A 19190-nucleotide genomic window follows, 5' to 3' on the forward strand; every position below is an offset into this window, starting at 1 on the left:
ACAAAGGCTGAGGTTGCAGTGCTGCTGCTGGGTTGTTGCCCTCCTACGGCCCCCTCCACGTCTCCTGGTGTACTGGCCTGTCTCCTGGTAGCGCCTCTGGATGCTACGCTGATAGACATAACAAACCTTCTTGCCACAGCTCGCACTGCTGTGCCATCCTGGATGAGCTGCACTACCTGAGCCACTTGTGTGGGTTGTAGAGTCTGTCTAATGCTACCACGAGTGTGAAAGCACAACCAACATTCAAAAGTGACCAAAACATCAGCCAGAAAAGCATTGGTACTGAGATGTGGTCTGTAGTCCCCACCTGCAGAACCACTTCTTTATTGTGTGTCTTGATAATTGCCAATAATTTCCATCTGTTTTCTATTCCATATGCACAACAGCATGTGAAATTGTCAAATAGGGTTGCTTCCTAAGTGGACAGTTTGATTTCACAGAAGTTTAATTTACTTGGAGTTATATTTTGTTGTTTAAGTGTTCCCTTTAATTTTTTTTGAGCAGTGTAATTTTCCCCTTTGCAGGCTCAATCTCTAATTTTCAGTTCTCTATGAACTATTGGGAGGAGATAAGCTGTTCTGTTGTGTGCTATACATTGTACACAAAAAAGAGCCTGATCTTTCTTTGTAACTCACAGGCAGAAACATACTACTGCACAACTAAGCAGTGTGACTGTGCATCCTACTTTGGGAGGAGCTAAATCATTTGCTAGAAAGCTACTGATCTATCTGTGTCTTAACTGCCTTTCTATCACTCTTCTATTCACTATTCTACTCACTCATCCTCCCATCCTCTTTAGCACAAAATAGGAGATTTAACCTCTTTCTAACCTCGGACGGGATACTACGTCCGAGGTCAGATACCCCGCTTTGATGCAGGGCTCCGGAGGTGAGCCCGCATCAAAGCCGGGACATGTCAGCTGTTTTGAACAGCTGACATGTGCCCACAATAGGGGCGGGCGAAATCGCGATTCACCCGCCGCTATTAACTAGTTAAATGCTGCTGTTAAACACTGACAGCGGCATTTAACCAGCACTTCCGGACAAGCGGCTGGAAATGAGCGCATCGCCGACCCCCGTCACATGATCGGGGGTTACTGATGCTTCTGCATAGTAATCATAGAGGTCCTTGAGAGGTTCTTCTGCCATACCATCTTTGCCACCGGAACCTGCAACGGAAGATGGCGGCAGGCGCGAGCGACTACGGAGGGTGAGTATAGCAGGTTTTTTTTATTATTATTATTTTTAACATTACATTTTTTACTATTGATGCCGCATAGGCAGCGTCAATAGTAAAAAGTTGGGGAAACACAGGGTTAATAGCGGCAATTATTATATATATAATTTCAAATATGTAATAGTGCTGTACATGTAAAGACATCTTTTTATCCCCTGTCTTGGGTTATTGTACATGTGGTTCGACAGTGATCAGTAACCTCTGCCTTGTAGGTCATATTGGGATAAGACGCTGGATAGACAGGCACCATTCGCGCGTCTGTGAGTGGCCCAGGTTTCCGCTGTAGTTTATAGCCAGGCTTAGGCTGGTTTCACATTTGCGTTTTTTTTGCGTTTTTGCGCAAAAAAAGCATGCCTTTTTTTCCCTATACTTAACATTAAAAACGCATGCGTTTTTTTGCATGCGTTTTGACGCGTTTTGACAACGCATGCGTTTTTTCTCTGCATGCATTGTGTTGCAGAAATGCAACATGTAGTAATTTTAGCGGCGTTTTTTTGCCGTAAAAAAAAAAAACGTATTGATGTCTATGTAAACGCATGCGTTTTTAAGCACATGCGTTTGCATGCGTTTTTATAGAAAAACACAAGAATACACACTGAAAAGCCACCCCCTAACCCTAACCCTAAGGGATCCTAACCCTAACCCTAAGGGTTGGGGTTAGGATCCCTAGGGTTAGGGTTAGGATCCCTAGGGTTAGGGTTAGAGTTTGTGTTTTAGGGTTAGGGTTAGAGTTTGTGTTTTAGGGTTAGGGTTAGAGTTTGGGTTAGGGTTAGAGTTTGTGTTTTAGGGTTAGAGTTTGGGTTAGGGTTAGGATCCTTAGGGTTAAGGTTAGGGTTTGTGTTAGGGTTTGGGTTAGAGTTTGTGTTTTAGGGTTAGGGTTAGGATCCCTAGGGTTACTACGGGATCCTAACCCTAGGTATTTCTGTTTATAGTGGGTTTTCTAGTTGATTTTGATGATTGGCAGCTGTCACACACTTCTCATCATGCGTTTCAAAAACGCAAACGCAGGAAAAAACGCATGTAAATGCGTCAAAACACCTTGTTTGTGTTAAAACATGCAAAAACGCATGCGCCTAAAAAACGCAGCGTTTAAACGCGTTTTTTCACCAAATGTGTTTGCGTTTAAAACGCTGCGTTTTTAAACGCAAATGTGAAACCAGCCTTAGTTATGACCAAGAACCTCCTTTGCCTGTGGTTTGCCAATGGCCCCACGATTTTGAAGGTTTAGCATGCAGTCTTGCCCAGCTGACAGTGGGCAATGTTTTGCGACTTGGCAATAGTGAGACAATGTATGCATCCTTTACTTTGGTAGGAAAGCCAGGTTGGCATAAAGCACAAGTAAGTTTCACAGTAGAATTCCAAGGTATGTAGTGAGCTAATGTGTCGGAGTCTGTCTTTTGTAAGATGTGCATGAAGGGGCCCTCTCATTGACACCATAGTTATTATTGATTTATTATGCTTTGCTTATATAGCTCTATCATATTCCGCAGCGCTTTATATACATTATCATCTCTGTCCTCATTGGGGCTCAGTATCTAATTTCCTTATCAGTATGTCTTTGGAGAGTGGGAGGAAACCAGAGACCCCAGAGGAAACCCACGCAAGCATGATGAGAACATACAAACTGCTTGGAGATGTTGTCCTTGGTGGGATTTGAAACCAGGAGACCAGGACCCCAGTGCTGCAAATCAACAGTGCTAACCACTCAGCCACCGTGCTAAACACTGCCTTTTCCTTCTGTGAAGTAACTGCATTTATATTGCATGGCTCAATGTGTACTTCATCATTTGTTCTTTTGTATTTTTAAATTTCCGCACTGTCCAAAATAGGTTGCCAAATCTTGTGTGACAGAAACTAGCCTTTGTTTGTGACCTCATGGGTTCAATTCTGTACCTCCAATTGGTGCATACATCAAAGATAAATCAGCATCCTGTTTGATTAGAGAGAAAACTATTGTGATTCCCAATGTATCTAGTGTTCTCATACAAATCATTTTTTAATTTTCTCAACTTCATTTTAAAATGACCCTTTAAAGTGGATTGTAGTAATAATTCCGGCTCTAAGTCGGACAGTTAGCTTGTATGTTAAGTATGTGTATTAAGAGTGTGTATTCCAAACACAGCAATTAAATGACCAACTCATTAAATGCTATTAGTATTTGCAATGCAGGCATTACTAAAAGGGATGTCAGGAGGTAGAAAATTGTTTTATTGTTGAGGAAATGTAAAATAATTGAACTTCCTAATATGTGTAAGGCTATGTGCACACGTTGCGTATTAGCCTTAGGAATTTCTGGTGCGGATTCTGCATCTCTTGGCAGAAAACGCACCTGCAGATTTTTCGTGTTTTTTGTGTGGTTTTGCTGCGGATTTTTTGCAGATTTTCAGCGTTTTTTACCCCTGTGGATTTCTATAATGGAATGGATACAAAAATGCTGCAGATCCGCAAAAAATAAGACATGCTACTTCTTTTAATCCGCAGCGTTTCCGCATGGATTTTCTGCACAGCGGATTTTTTTTTCCATTGATTTACATTGTACTGTAAATCAATTGTGGATCTGCAGCGTTTCTGCACCGCAAAAGACACTGCGGATCCACAGAAAATTCGCAACGTGTGCACATACCCTTATTGTGAAAATCTGCTTGGGTCATCCTATTTCAGCACCTTTTTCTTGGTGCCACTTTTTGCTGCTGAATGTAGCTAAGCCAGTCCCCATTTGTTTCTTTATGGGCTGATGTAGAGGTGGAGAAGGGGCTGCCTTATCATGTGGACATCATCAGCCAGCCATATTCCTTAAATCAGGGGTGTCAAACTGCATTCCTCGAGGGCCGCAAACAGGTCATGTTTTCAGGATTTCCTTGTATTGCACAGGTGATAATTTAATCACCTGCACAGAATGCTAAGCCCCCCCCCCCGCTCAGACAACAGAATTATAGCGGGGGTCCCATGTCCTCATAGGCCAAGCATGTTCATTTAATTTATACTGGGGTCAATTTCAGGTCAAGGTTGGGCTGTTACTATTGTAAAAGCAGTCAGATCTGGTTCTGCCTGTCTTTTTGCCCGCCCATTTTTATGAAATTTGATTGGTTGTCAATCAGTTGTCGGGCAGAATTTTTTTACTATATATACCTGAGCGCCGGCGTCAGGTGCTCAGTTCGCCGGCGCTTGAAGAAAAGAAGAGCCCACCCTCCCTCCCTTTATGTTATCATTCACCTGTCGTTTGGTTTTATTTGTGGGTAAAAAATCACTCAACTTTGGGTGCATTTGGTTTCTGGAAGTTTATGGACATTTGGACTTATGAATTTATGGATGTTATTTATTTAATTGGTTTGTAACCCAAAATAAAACCTCACAGCCATTTTATTCCAACCATTAAAGGTGTTTTGTGATTATTATAGTTTTAGGTCTTATGAGGACATGATTCCAGTGTCGGGGTCGTCACGACAATACCCTTCATCCACCAGTCATTCCAAATCAAGATAAGAGCAGTGGTACCAAATTGAAGAATGAGTCAGACAAAATCTGGTTCAAACTCAGTGCCTGCCCGTTTGTCTACAAAGTGTAGTAACGTCTCAGCAACTGATTTTATTTTCTAATACACAGCATTATATGATCTATTGGGGGAAGGTGTGCAGAGGGCGGGGATAGGCAGGGGTTAAGCAATGTATCTAGTATTCAGTCCTTCTGGTTGGCTCTGACATCATCTGATGAATCTTCCTTTGTCCACATCTTGTCCACATCGCTTTAAGTATCATTTCCAGAGAAATGATACTTGTCCTTCTGGAATGTGTAGCTTGCTTCTTCAGCAGAGTGAATCTGGAGCAAAGGTGAATACTGGCAGCCATCTTAAATACAGTTAAATTTGCATTAATAAGCATGAAGGAGAAAACTTATTGTTTCACAGCATAAGACTATATATATGTACGAAAGAATATAAAGACATATATTTTCACCTTGACAATCCCCCCTAAACACTAAGTTTTTCCCTAAAAAGAAAGATCCTTCGAGACTGTCCATGTGATGGGGAAAGGGGAGGTGGATTTCTTCATCCAGACACCTCAGAAGCTCTCCCCTTGTGAGAGGCCTCCAGGCAGCTGAACCCTTCACTAGCTTCACATGGAGTTCTCCCGCTGTCCCTAAACTAAATCTCTTTGCATCATCTGAAAATAGTGGGTTTTGTCTAACATCTTGAGGGGGACGTACTTAGGGATTTCCCCTGGATCAGTGCCATTGTACTCTAGTGGGTCTACTTCTTGGTTGAGGAAGGTGCCAGTCGGAGTTGCCTCAGTGATAACCTTTTTATACAGGGGAATAACACAACAGAGAATTATCGATCCAACTACAAGAAGGGCAATCAGTACTAGACAAGCTTGTTGGAGGAATCCTTTGAGCCCACCCAACCAACCGGAAAAGAAAGATGTGTCTACTCCAGCATTAGTTTTAAATTCTGCTGCTAACCCACTTATCCTTTTAAGAGCTATCATGTTCTTTCCATTTACCCCAGAGTTCTGAGGGATATAGGTGCAACATTCCTCTCCCACCATCCCACAGACTCCTCCTTTCTCAGCTAAGATCATATCAAGGGCTAGTCGGTTTTGGAGGGTCATTCTAGTGTTAGGGCTCAACTCCTCAACTATACCATGGAAAGCATCACAGGTAAAATTGACAAACCTTTGTTCACTGTAATATATGTAATTGATCCAATCAACATTTTTATTAATCTGCACCTGTGGGATTATAGAAGCAAAGCCAGCATAGATCTAGTTCTGGGCTTTAAATTGGTCAGGCACCCCCCTTGGCACTCCAATGCCATCGACATATACTAATGGATCTTCTTCATAACTCATATGGAGCTGATCGAGACTTCTCCTCTTTCTGGTATATTCATCAGGTGTCTCCGGATCCCAAGGTAAAATCTTGAACTGCATAGCTAGTTTAACAAGGGTGCATTGAACTGTCCAGGCATTAGGCAACCTAGGACGGAGCTTACCATCCCCACATAACCAATAAATGTCGTACATATACTGTGTATGATTAGCTAGCAAGTCAGTATCTAGGGAACTGTTCTTTTTGCAGAAACCTGTCTCGAAGACCCCTACTGGTGTACCTGTAGTGTCGTGGGAATTATAGCAGGTATAATTATCAGTTAACACAGTTATCCCTCCTGGGACCTTTAGTTTAGGTGCTTCATGAATTAGTGGGACATAATCTGAGCAATCAGTGGGCTTTAAGGTACCGTCACACATAGCGACGCTGCAGCGATACCGACAACGATCCGGATCGCTGCAGCGTCGCTGTTTGGTCGCTGGAGAGCTGTCACACAGACAGCTCTCCAGCGACCAACGATCCCGAGGTCCCCGGTAACCAGGGTAAACATTGGGTAACTAAGCGCAGGGCCGCGCTTAGTAACCCGATGTTTACCCTGGTTACCATCCTAAAAAGTAAAAAAACAAACGCTACATACTTACCTTCTGCTGTCTGTCCTCGGCGCTCTGCTTCTCTGGTCTGGCTGTGAGCGCCGGGCAGCCAGAAAGCAGAGCGGTGACGTCACCACTCTGCTTTCCGGCTGACCGACGCTCACAGCCAGAGCAGGAGGAGTGCAGAGCACAGCGCTGGAGGACAGACGGCTGTAGGTAAGTATGTAGTGTTTGTTTTTTTACTTTTAGGATGGTAACCAGGGTAAACATCGGGTTACTAAGCGCGGCCCTGTGCTTAGTTACCCGATGTTTACCCTGGTTACCAGCAAAGACATCGCTGAATCGGTGTCACACACGCCGATTCAGCGATGTCTACGGGGAGTCCAGCGACGAAATAAAGTTCTGGACTTTCTTCCCCGACCAGCGATCTCCCAGCAGGGGCCTGATCGCTGCTGCCTGTCACACTGGACGATATCGCTAGCGAGGACGCTGCAACGTCACAGATCGCTAGCGATATCGTCTAGTGTGACAGTACCTTTAGACCCTTCAACAGATTCATAACACAGGCAGTGGTATTGTCATCAGGAAAAAAAACAATGCATGTGTGTATAGATATATATTCGCTGCAGCACAAGCAATACATCCTACAGAGATATTCTGGACTCTTACATTGTATCTTACCCATTCTAACCATAAATTTGTCCTTGGGGCTGTTTGTGTTTCTATGGAGAAGACTTCTTGCCAACTAAGACCTGGAATGGGGATTACTTCGTTAACTATATTTTGCAAACGTTCACCTGGGCCTGTTTTAGCTGTACTGGTAACGGGGGCCTTAAACACATTATGGAAATATCTTCTCAGTACAATTGTTATCTCTGGTAACACATATATAGTACTGGATAATTCCCTCTACCACCCGCTGAGTCTCGGGGCACTTGACTACATTGCAGAAATCAAATCACCCGATATTTACCGGGGCCGTTAGGTCTACCCAGAGAATAGTGGCACCGGATTTCTTATTTACAATAGGGGCCGGGGAGGTAGGGGCGAGGATGACCCCTGGCCCTAGGACCAAAAACAAGAACAACATTTTTCTTTAATCACTGCTGCGACTAGGCGCTGGTCCGGTCTCTTTTACAGTGTGAAGCGTGGATCCAGGTGCTCTTTCCTTCAAGTTTTACTGACATAGCTTTTCACGACCATAAGACCACCAGACTTCAAATTGTGACCAATATCGGTTTCTGCTGAATCTGGAATGAAAGAAGAAACTAAAACATGGGTGTTAGCAACATTTTTACTAAGCTGAATAACATATTGAACAGCACGGTCAGTTTCTTCTGACAACTACTGAGACTGAAAATTTACAACTGAGAACCTAGCACCAAACAATATCTCATATGGGGACAGGCTATGTTTTGAAATAGGGGTAGTACGAATATGTAAGAGCCCTGGCCATGGAGCCGTAGTCTCCTGCATCAATTTGGTCAATTGTCCCTTCAGCGTGCCGTTCAGCCTCTTAACTTTCCCACTGGATTGTGGAGAGTATGGAGGGCTACAGTGGATCCAAGCATTGTCAGAACCTCCTGATACACATGAGAAGAAAAGGCCGGGCCTTGGTCACTTTCAGCAACTTCTGGAACACCATATCTGCATATAACTTCCATCACCAGTTTCTTTGCTGTGGTCTTTGCAGTCACGTTGGTAACGGGGAATACTTCTGGCCAACTGGAGAAAATGTCGACAACCACCAGACAATATTCATACCTTCCAGACTTCGGCAACGTGATGAGGTCCACCTGGAGCCTTTGGAAAGGATAGTCGGGCTTAGCAAGATACTTCGGGGGTACACGTTGAAGTTGACCGGGATTGCAGGTCTGACAGATACCTCGATGTGTGGGCCCATGCGCCCACGTGGCAATAGCAGGGTACATCCGCTTAGGGAGACACACAAGTTGGTCCTTTTTCCAGCGACCATTGTCCATACGTGCTCCATCAGCTTTCCACTGCTTCACTTCTTCCTTTGGAGACCTTCTCTGCATCGTCATTAAGCGGTCTCGCGGGGTCCGGTAGAAAACCTCAGTCTGGCATAGATCATCAGGTTCCTGTAGAGTCAGTGTTTCTTGTAACTGTTTACGCAGAGAGCGTGTGGTCACCATAGCTGGTATGGTCTGTTCAACGGGTAGGAGAGCAGCGGCTTTTGCTTGCATATCCGCAAAGGTGTTACCAACAGTCTGTGGACTGTTCCATAGTACCGTGCTCCTTAACTTTGATAATGGCCACCTGAGTAGGTAATTTGATTGAGTCCATGAGGGTTTTAACAGCTTCAGCATTCTTCACTGAGTCCCGGCAGTAGTAACAAATCCTCGATTGGCTCATAGGGCTCCGAAATCATGAACAATACCAAATGCATACTGTGAGTCCGTGTATATATCAGCCCGCCTGTCTTTGGCCAGAACACATGCAGTAGACAGATCCCGAAATTCTGCTTCTTGTGCTGACAGTGAGGGAAGGAGTGCAGCTGCGTGCACTACAGTATCTTCCGTAGTAACAGCGTATCCAGTGTGAAATCTGCCAAAATCATCAGCATATCTTGAACAGTCTTTCAGGGCTTTGTAGAGAGGTAGCATTATGCGGGATGTGTCCGGTATCCACTGACAACAATAAGTACATAGTCCAAGAAAACGCTGAAGCTCAGTCTCATCCTTTGTAGCTGACGGCTATTTTTCTTTCTTCTGTGAGGTGTCTGGCACCCTGAAGGAGACAGTGACCCAAAAATATCACTTGACCAAGGCAGAACCGAAGTTCCGAGGCCGAAACTCGACAGTTCAGATCTGCCAGATACTTGCGAAAACTAACAGTGGCAACAATGGCTTCCTGCTCTGTATGTGCACACAACAAAAAAACAAAAAAATTACCCACATATTGAAGTAACGTGACATAAGGATATTCTAACTGCCAGGGTTAGAGACACTATCCCCCCTATTTTTTTTTTTTTTTTTTTTACAAACTGATTGGGAAAGGGCATGTAAGATACACATCTCATTATCTACATAGGGGTTATATAACGTAAATACCATCTGACCATCATCTTGGCTCACCAACTCTCTAGGTCTGCTCAGGTGCACTTATACGTCCATCATATTGTCTTTGTCTGTATAATGGGAAAGGTTTATTCTCAGGGTCAGCCAATTATTTTAGCGTAGCTAGCTAGTCAGAGGGCTTCCAGGGATTATATTCCTGTATCTGTCTTACCCTACCTGATGTGGTTGGTTCTCTGGTGGTGGGGGTGACTAGATGACCGGTTGGGGGTGACATGACATGCTGGTCTACAGCGCCTTCCCAAAAGGATTACTGTCAGCCTACTCCCAAAGTTAATGTCCCCACTAACCACAATCCTGTGTCAGCTTCTTATATCACTACATGTGATCTTATCTGGACAGGAATCAGTGTAATTCACTTAGGTTGGGTTGCAACACAGATTATACAAGTATTTCTCCAGTCTGGGTTTGTCTGACCGCAATATTTACAAGTCCATCTGTCTTGTCTTGGTCTGAGAATTAACATGGCGAGAGAGATTTCCAGACACAGGGTTAAAATAAATATTGGAATATGAGACTGGATTCGTGTAAGGGAGGGGGGCTGGAGCTGGAGTCTTCTGAGCCACTGATAAGGAAGCGAGCTGCGTCCTTGAAGCTGCAGGGGGGGGGCTAGAGAGCGAGCAAGGATCGCTGCAGCTGCTGATACAGAATGGCTTAAGTTCTTCTGAAAACTTTGGCCCCCCCTTTCTCTGTCCCGCAGCACAAAGAGGAAAAAATCACAAACAATTCGCGCAGGGGTTCACCCCTCCCATCAGCTACGAACACGGAAATAAGAATTTACAGCATTCCTCAACACAAAAGAAAACAATAACGCAGCGGTTTGACTCCCCCCTCCCATCGGGTGTTTTGGAAAACCACAGTAACGGAATACAGCAATTCTCAGACTCAATTAATTTCTACAAAACCTTCACACAATTCATATACCAAAACACCTTAGAAAAACCAATGATTGAGATATTTTATAACCAAACACGGGCTCTGCATCCTCTGATTCTCCCTCTCCATCAACCTCTTTCCATTCCTCGTTCTTTAAACCTCGCGCAACTCGCAGATGAGCTTGCGCTTGTTCTAACAGTCCTTCATCTTTCAACATTCTTGACTGCCTTCTTGCCCTCCCGTGACTCTACTATTGTCTTGACTTCCATAGCATCCTCACTTAACTCGTGGGGCACGGATTTCTGCTTCAAGAGACGCAACATGACTCACAGAATACTATGCCCTGCTGCAGCCCAGGATCACTGACAGCGGTAACAACACGGGTTTCCCATCAAAAAACAACACAGAGCCTCGCGTTCGACGTGTTATGAATAAAGAGCCTCGCGCTCGATATCCTGTCCCTAACCCCTGAACACCCGTGATTAACAGTCTACCCTGTCACGATATTCTAACCAGTCGGGAGGCGGTCTCCTAGTGAGAGCCCTCCACAGAAAAACAGGTGGTCCCCTCTCGGGACGTCTTAATTACCTAGTTGGTACAATATCACAGAGGCTGCGTCTCCTGTCCCTTTCTCAAAGCCGCCCCCAATCCACAAACTTCTCAATCTTTCACTCTATCCCTACTAGGCAACAGTCACGGGTAGGGTGGTTGAATGGAGTACAATGACCGGTGGAGGAGGTGTGGTGTACACGAGGACGCGCAGAGTGCGACGTCTCTCCGTTGCTGGTTCGAAGCGTGGCACGGGATCACGCTCGGTCTCACCACTCGACCAGTCACTCCCCAGACCCAAGGAGACCACAGACTAACCAATAATGGCTGAAACACTAGCAAGTGTGACACATACATAGTACGTGATCTCCACTTACCGTGTTTGGAGGGTGATCAGTCCTCGAGGTCAGCCACTACGGGTGTCGTCCACGGACGTCCAGGCATGGGTCCAGGGGGTCTCGGATCGCGGGCCACGCCCCACGTTGGTTGCGCCAAATTGTCGGGGTCGTCACGACAATACCCTTCATCCACCAGTCATTTCAAATCAAGATAAGAGCAGTGGTACCAAATTGAAGAATGAGTCAGACAAAATCTGGTTCAAACTCAGTGCCTGCCCGTTTGTCTACAAAGTGTAGTAACGTCTCAGCAACTGATTTTATTTTCTTATACACAGCATTATATGATCTATTGGGGGAAGGTGTGCAGAGGGCGGGGATAGGCAGGGGTTAAGCAATGTATCTAGTATTCAGTCCTTCTGGTTGGCTCTGACATCATCTGATGAATCTTCCTTTGTCCACATCTTGTCCACATCGCTTTAAGTATCATTTCCAGAGAAATGATACTTGTCCTTCTGGAATGTGTAGCTTGCTTCTTCAGCAGAGTGAATCTGGAGCAAAGGTGAATACTGGCAGCCATCTTAAATACAGTTAAATTTGCATTAATAAGCATGAAGGGGAAAAACTTATTGTTTCACAGCATAAGAATATATATATGTACAAAAGAGTATAAAGACATATATTTTCACCTTGACACCAGCACCTTGTGTAATGCAAAGGAAATCTTGAAAACACGCATGGTCTGAGGCCCTCGAGGAATGCAGTTTGACACCCCTGCCTTACATCACATTGAGGTGGAACCAGAAAACAGGGCTGACATTTGATTATCCATTTAGTTTAAGTTTCCAAAACAATAGAATATTTTGTCTCACAGTTTTCTTCCTCATGGCCTTGACCTATTTTAATCCTTTGTTTCTGGACGCCACCACCATTAGTTCCATGTACTATTGGGTGTGCTTGCTCAGGGGTGCTACCCTTCCTCTACTTTGATGTTGACAACCTAGCCTAAGGATATGTCGTCAATATCAGATCAGTATGGGTCCGACACGCTTCACTTCCACCGGTTAGCTGTTCAGCGCCACTGCAGGCCAGAATGTGGGCAGTTGTGTAGATGAACGACACTGCTCGGGCACTGTGTAATGGCCGCCACTGGGTGCTGCAGTTCTTGCCCTATTTGAATAATTGAATAGCTCATCAATATGAGTGGAACGAAACTGCTCTGCCTGACTGCCTCAATCCTCATAGAAGTAAGTAGGGCCGCTCTAGTCACGTGTTGTAGCCTAAAAGCACAAAACACATGCCTTCAGCCTGTGAGATGACGCTGCCAACCCTACCATTCTGTCAATGGTTGTGCTATATGGCTGATGGGGATATTGAACATTTCTGAAAGTTTTGTGTTTTCTCTCTCCAGATGTGGTAACAAGCAGTGATGAGTCTCCAGTGATAGCTGCTGCAAAAATGAGCCAGCGGCAGGGTAAAGACGTATATCTATCTCCAACCAAAGACTTGGTCCAGGCTACGCTAAGTCCCGGGATCATCCACAGTCATGGTAGGAAACCAATCTGAATTCTGTTCTAAGTTCATGGGTTCTGAATTGAAACAAGTTCTGCACACATTTTAGATGTCTCGGTGGCGCTGTGGACCTTGAACAGGATTTTTGCTTTTCTCCATAATAACCTTGAATTTCTGTTTATCCTACAGTGTCTGTCTGTTATATTTAGATTCCTAAAACCTTCAAGTGCAGGAAATAGAGATAAGATTTGTAGCGGTGCAGCTCAGGACTTTGAAATCTAACGAGTAGTGAATCATGAAAAATTGTAGTTTATTTCGGTAATTATTCACATAGAGCTTAATTTGGTGACTTTTTTATTTCTAATGTTTTGTATGTACTGCATTAAAGGGAACCTGTCACCCCGTTTTTTGAGATTGAGCTATAAATACTGTTAAATAGGGCCTGCGCTGTGTGTTCCTATAGTGTATGTAGTGTACCCCGATTCCCCATGTATGCTGAGAAATAACTTACCAAAGTCGCCGTTTTCGCCTGTCAATCAGGCTGGTCAGGTCGGGAGGGCGTGGCGACATCGCTGGTTCTTCCTCAGCTTTACGTTGGTGGCGTAGTGGTGAACAAGCAGCGCGCAATCTGCGCTGTAATCCCTTGCATCGGTGGGGGCGGCCATCTTCCTGGGGCCGCGCGTGCGCAGATCGAGTGCTCTGCTGCACGGGGCTTCAGGAAAATGGCCGCGGGATGCCGCGCGTGCGCATTAGAGATCGCGGCGGCCATTTTCCCAAAGCCGAGATGCAAACTTGGCTTTGGGAAAATGGCCACCGCGATCTCTTCTGCGCACGCGCAGCATCCCGCGGCCATTTTCCTGAAGCCCCGTGCAGCAGAGCACTCGATCTGCGCACGCGCGGCCCCAGGAAGATGGCCGCCCCCACCGATGCAAGGGATTACAGCGCAGATTGCGCGCTGCTTGTTCGCCACTACGCCACCAACATAAAGCTGAGGAAGAACCAGCGATGTCGCCACGCCCTCCCGACCTGACCAGCCTGATTGACAGGCGAAAACGGCGACTTTGGTAAGTTATTTCTCAGCATACATGGGGAATCGGGGTACACTACATACACTATAGGAACACACAGCGCAGGCCCTATTTAACAGTATTTATAGCTCAATCTCAAAAAACGGGGGTGACAGGTTCCCTTTAACACAAACCACATATATGGTAAAGATGTGATAATTTAGGAGGCTGGCGAATTAAGTTTTTCCAATCTTTAGGCTATGTGCACATGTTCAGGATTTCTTGCAGAAATTTCCTGAGCAAAAGTGGACATTTTCTGCAAGAAATCCTTGTGCGTTTTTTGCGCATTTTTACCATGTTTTTACCGTGTTTTTGGTGCGTTTTTTTTGCGGATTTTTACAGAGGTTCCCAATGCAATAATATAGTGGGGAATCCGCAAGAAATCCGCAAAACTAATGAACATGCTGCGTTTTTTACCGCGATGCGTTTTTTTGCGGGGAAAAAACGCATCATGTGCACAAAAATTGCGGAATGCATTCTAAATGATGGGATGCATAATGTATGCGTTTTTTTTTTTTTTGCGTTTTTATAGCGTTTTAAAACGTGAAAAATCTGCAATATGTGCACACAGCCTAAAAGTGCTGTCAGAGTTGAAGGGGTTTTATGTTTTTAATAGTGATGAGCGAGTGTATTTGTTGCTGGGGTTTCCTGAGCTTGCTCGAGTGGTCTCCGAGTATTTGTAACTTCTCGGAGATATAGTTCTCGTCTCCTCAGCTGCACGATTTGCAGCTACTAGCCAGCCTGAGTACATGTGGGGGTTGCCTGGTTGCTAAGGGAATCCTCACATGTATTCAAGCTGTCTATCAGCCATAAATCATGCAGCTACAGCAATGAAAACTAAATCTCCGAGCACTAAAAAATACTCGATCACCCAAGCAACGAGTATACTCGCTTATCATTCGTTTTTAAATGTAGCCATAGACTTGCGCTAGTGAAAAATAAACTATTCACAGTTTCTCATCCTTCGTAGGTTCAGTGATTCCTCTCTGCTGCTGCCCCTACTCTTTGCTGACAGGCTGCTGCCGTGACGTCATGACTAAGCACATGTGACTGCCAAAGCCAATCATTAGGTTTAATGAGCTGCTGATCACAGGCGCTGGCTGCAGAAGTCACGTGTGCTGTAGTTGTGATGTCACCGCTGCAGTTTGTCAGCAGTGCTTGGTGGCAGCTGCAGAGAGGCATCAGTGGACATGCAGCCGGTGAGTCTGTAACACAAATAAATACCGTATATAGTCCCCCGTTCCAGCTTCTGCAGCAAAGACTTCTTGTATAACACACTTGGTCGGCATTAGTGGTATGTGGTACACAACTGCAGCAGTCAGTGGCACATAAGGGATGTGAAGGCTATCACCAGGTAAACAGGATGCCGACAGGGAAGATTGATATCCAGGGTAACTGTAGGAGAGATCCGTGCAAAATAGGGTTTTATCCGAGAAATATTGTGAGCTTTCTGCTCAGATTAAACTCACCTGTTTAATCCGAAAAAAAAACACCGTATAGTCCATTTTCTGCTGCTGCAGAACCACAGGTTATCCAGTGACCATCAGACATCACCGGGTCAGAAGGAGTTTGGGGAAGGTCTCCACACTGCCCACAGGATTTAAGACCTATATCAAAGTGTAGTAAAGTAAGATGATGGTTTATTATGAGGAATTTAGAAGTACAAAGTTCCTCCTTCTTCAGGAAAAACCACATGTATGAGACAGCAGGGGTATCACTTATAGGTTAAAATATCAAATGTGAGCGCCAAATAACCAAAACACATGACCACATGTCATTATTCACACGAGTCCCACATAATTTGACACATGACATCTAAAAAACCTTAGTAATCGTCAGTGTAATACAAACGTATCATTTAAAGCTATACAATATAAAAATATCAAAATTTTGTTTTAATAGGAATTAGAATTAAATAACTAAAACAGTGTCATTAACCATTAAGCTATCTCATCTAAAGGAAATTTCTGTTAGTTAATAGTTCACATGGTATAGCCCTTGTGATAAAAATGAATGAAATAAAACCTCATTTATTATTTTAATAATTTTTAAAATTATTTGTTTGTTATTCAGTCTTCCTCAGGGTTTGTCACACATGGGTTCCCTTGGAAATCCCCTTTTGTCAAATCTGCTGCAACGTTTATTTCTTCAAGGTTCCAATTGCGATACCTATAATTAAAGCAAATGTTAATATTTTTATATTGTTTAGTTTTAAATGACACGTTTTGTATTATACTGGCATTTACTAAGGATTTTTAGATGTCATGTGTCAAATTATGTGGGACTCGTGTGAATAATGACATGTGGTCATGTGTTTTGGTTTTTTGGCGCTCACATTTGGAATTTTAACCTACGGTATATAAGTGATTCCCCTGCTGTCTCATACATGTGGTTTTTGTTGAATAAGAAACATTGTACTTCGATACACGTCAGGATAAACCATCATCTTATTTTACTACATCGGGATATGTGTCTTAAATCCTGTCGGTAGTGCGGAGACCTTCCCCAAACTAAATGGGTGAGTATATATTTTCTTATTTTAGCCCTGTGAAGCTTTTAAAAGGGTGTTTTCAATTTGTGGGAAAAACTAAACTGTGCTTTACTCGCCTTCCCCAGGTCCAGCGGTCAGTGTCTGCCTCTGCTGTTAGTGTCTGTTATTGTCTGCAGCCATGACGTCACGTATTCAATTAGCGAGCTCAGAGCTGTGCCACTCATTGATTAGCTGCAGCGCGGTCACCGTGACACGTGCGCTGTAGACAGTAACAGGCGCAGGGAGCAGCTGCGAACACTCCGCACCATACATAAGGACAGGGAGTGTGTATATATATATATGTGTGTATATATATATATATATATATATATATAGTGCTCAGCAAAACAATATCGCTGAACCCAAGAACAATTTCCATCATTTTGATAAGACAAAGTTTCACCGAACATTTTTTGACCTATTACATGAAAATAAGGTTAATAATACAACTTTCATTACAAAATCATCGATTTTACTTACTGTAAATTAATTGAAGCAAAAATGAATACACTCCACCACATCAAAAGCTGCTACATCTAGGATTCTTAAAGTGGTAGTCTGTAGTGATGAGCGTCCGTGCTGGGATAAGGCGTTATCTGGGCATGCTCGGGTTCTAACAGTGTCTTCAGTGTGCTCGAATAATATGTTCGAGTCCCCGCAGCTGCATGTCTCACGGCCACTGTAGCTAGATGTGTAGAAGTGATTTTTGCAAGTGTGTCCTTAAATGGAATTTATCTGAAGGTTTTTGCTTAGCAATGTGAGAGCAGCATTTTGTAGGGGCAGAAACGCCGATTCTAGTTATACAGGGGCATAGACCCTGATTTCTTGCTGCAGATCTACCGGGTCTCTAAGCTCTGTTTAAGCCTGCCCACACCACTGAAATGATTATTACTCCAACAATCGGTTTGTTTGTCCGGGAATAGATGACAGGTGGCGGTCTGAAGGTGCCATGCCAGGTACAGTCCATTAGCCTAGAAGTGTCAGCTGCTGGGAAGTACAGAGCGAAGTTTGGGAATTCTGTTCCTCTACAAGATATTGCTGCTGGCTCTGGCATCTCTAATTTCTAGTAACTCTCAGGATATACTCCCTGCACAACCTCGTCACTTCTGGTTTTATATGGTCACACAAGTGTATTGGATTTTGTCCTATTTTCATTTTTCCATGCGGTATCTGAGCCAGCATTTCCGAGTCACTGCTATTCATCATTTTTGAGTGCATTTCTTTGGGCACTTGCTTTGTACATTATGTTCTGTATCTGCTTTCTGTGCAGCTTTAGAATCCAGACATATTTTTAGCAGTTGGTACAGTGCTGGAATCTGCTGGCTACAGCGTGGGTGGTAAGTGAACTACGAGGGCTCCTCTCATGCTTCTATTTGGAGGTCTGGCAATTATTTAGTACTTCATAATTATCTCATTGTAAATTATAATTTAGTGTTGTGTTGCGTGGCATGGAGAAAGGTCCTGGGGAAAGAGCTTTCCAGATTTTACTAACTTTATGATTTTGACATTTGTAAGTTAATAACATAATGATTCCGAGCACATCACAAAACCTTTGCGTGTAATCTTTGAGAAATACTATTTAATGAGTACTTTTAAATATAATACTTTGTTTTTGTTTGTTTTTTGTGTGTAAAATGTACTTGGACACAACTCATTAAATGTTAGAGTAAATATATTTTTTCTAACTTTTAAAGGGAACCTGTCAGCAGTTTTGTCATATATCAACCAAAGCTATCACCTTATTCAGCGCCTGTGCTGCATTCCATAAATGGTTAGATAGCCCCCTGACTCTCCTTGTATACCCCCAAAAACCTTTTGACATTCTCTCATGCAGTATTCTTATCCTGACAATGTTTTGGGGGGTTACATGGGGAGTCAGGGGGTTTTAGTTTTAGTTTATATCTGACAATTAAACTAGTGACTGGTGCATGCCCACGATCAGGACATAGCAGCGCTTTCAACACAGCGCATTTTTTCACTGCATTCAATTATGCAGTTAAATCTGCATATGCTTATTGAACAATGCGGATTTACCATATCCAATATATTCTGTTGTGTAAATTTCTGTTGTCTCCGCTGCTGATAAGATATGCTGTGGCTCGTAAACCTGCCCCATGGGTGAGTTTACACACCGTCAAATAGAAGCAACGTGGTCACGGGATTTCTATAAATCCCATCCACTGTTCTTGTATCGCAGAACACAGCGTTTTGGGCAAAGCACAGGTCCAGAACACTGCTATTCCTGATCGTGGGCACATACCCTTAAAGCTGGAAAAGTTTCAAAAATATTTGAATTGGGTTAATTTCCCTATTTCGCAACTTCCTGTAGAAAGCAGATGCTGAACTGTGCTCTAACAGCTGCCTAGATCCACACAGCATATCTTGTCTATGACCCTACCAACTTTGAGTAGAGGTGAGTGTGAGTATAGCGTGCGTGCCACAAGGAGGGAATAGCAGAAGCTGAGTCTGCACTGCTGACTCACTGTGATTGTAAGGATGCTAGAGCCATAGAGAGCGCAGTGCAAGAGTGACTGCTAGAGCCATGGAGAGCGCAGTGCAAGAGTGACTGC

At 43.9% G+C, this 19190-nt stretch overlaps 1 protein-coding gene across 5 annotated transcripts in view; it reads left to right on the forward strand.

Moving 5' to 3' along the window:
• OSBPL8 (oxysterol binding protein like 8) overlaps positions 1-19190 on the forward strand; it is a 441028-nt gene that overhangs the window by 308182 nt on the left and 113656 nt on the right. For all 5 annotated transcript variants that reach the window (XM_069764557.1, XM_069764552.1, XM_069764556.1 and 2 more), the window contains one exon: positions 12923-13060. In XM_069764557.1, the coding sequence (XP_069620658.1) occupies positions 12923-13060 (138 nt within the window). The remainder of the gene's footprint in view (positions 1-12922; positions 13061-19190) is intronic.

Source organism: Ranitomeya imitator, chromosome 4, assembly GCF_032444005.1.
Source record: "Ranitomeya imitator isolate aRanImi1 chromosome 4, aRanImi1.pri, whole genome shotgun sequence".
Lineage (NCBI taxonomy): Eukaryota > Metazoa > Chordata > Amphibia > Anura > Dendrobatidae > Ranitomeya > Ranitomeya imitator.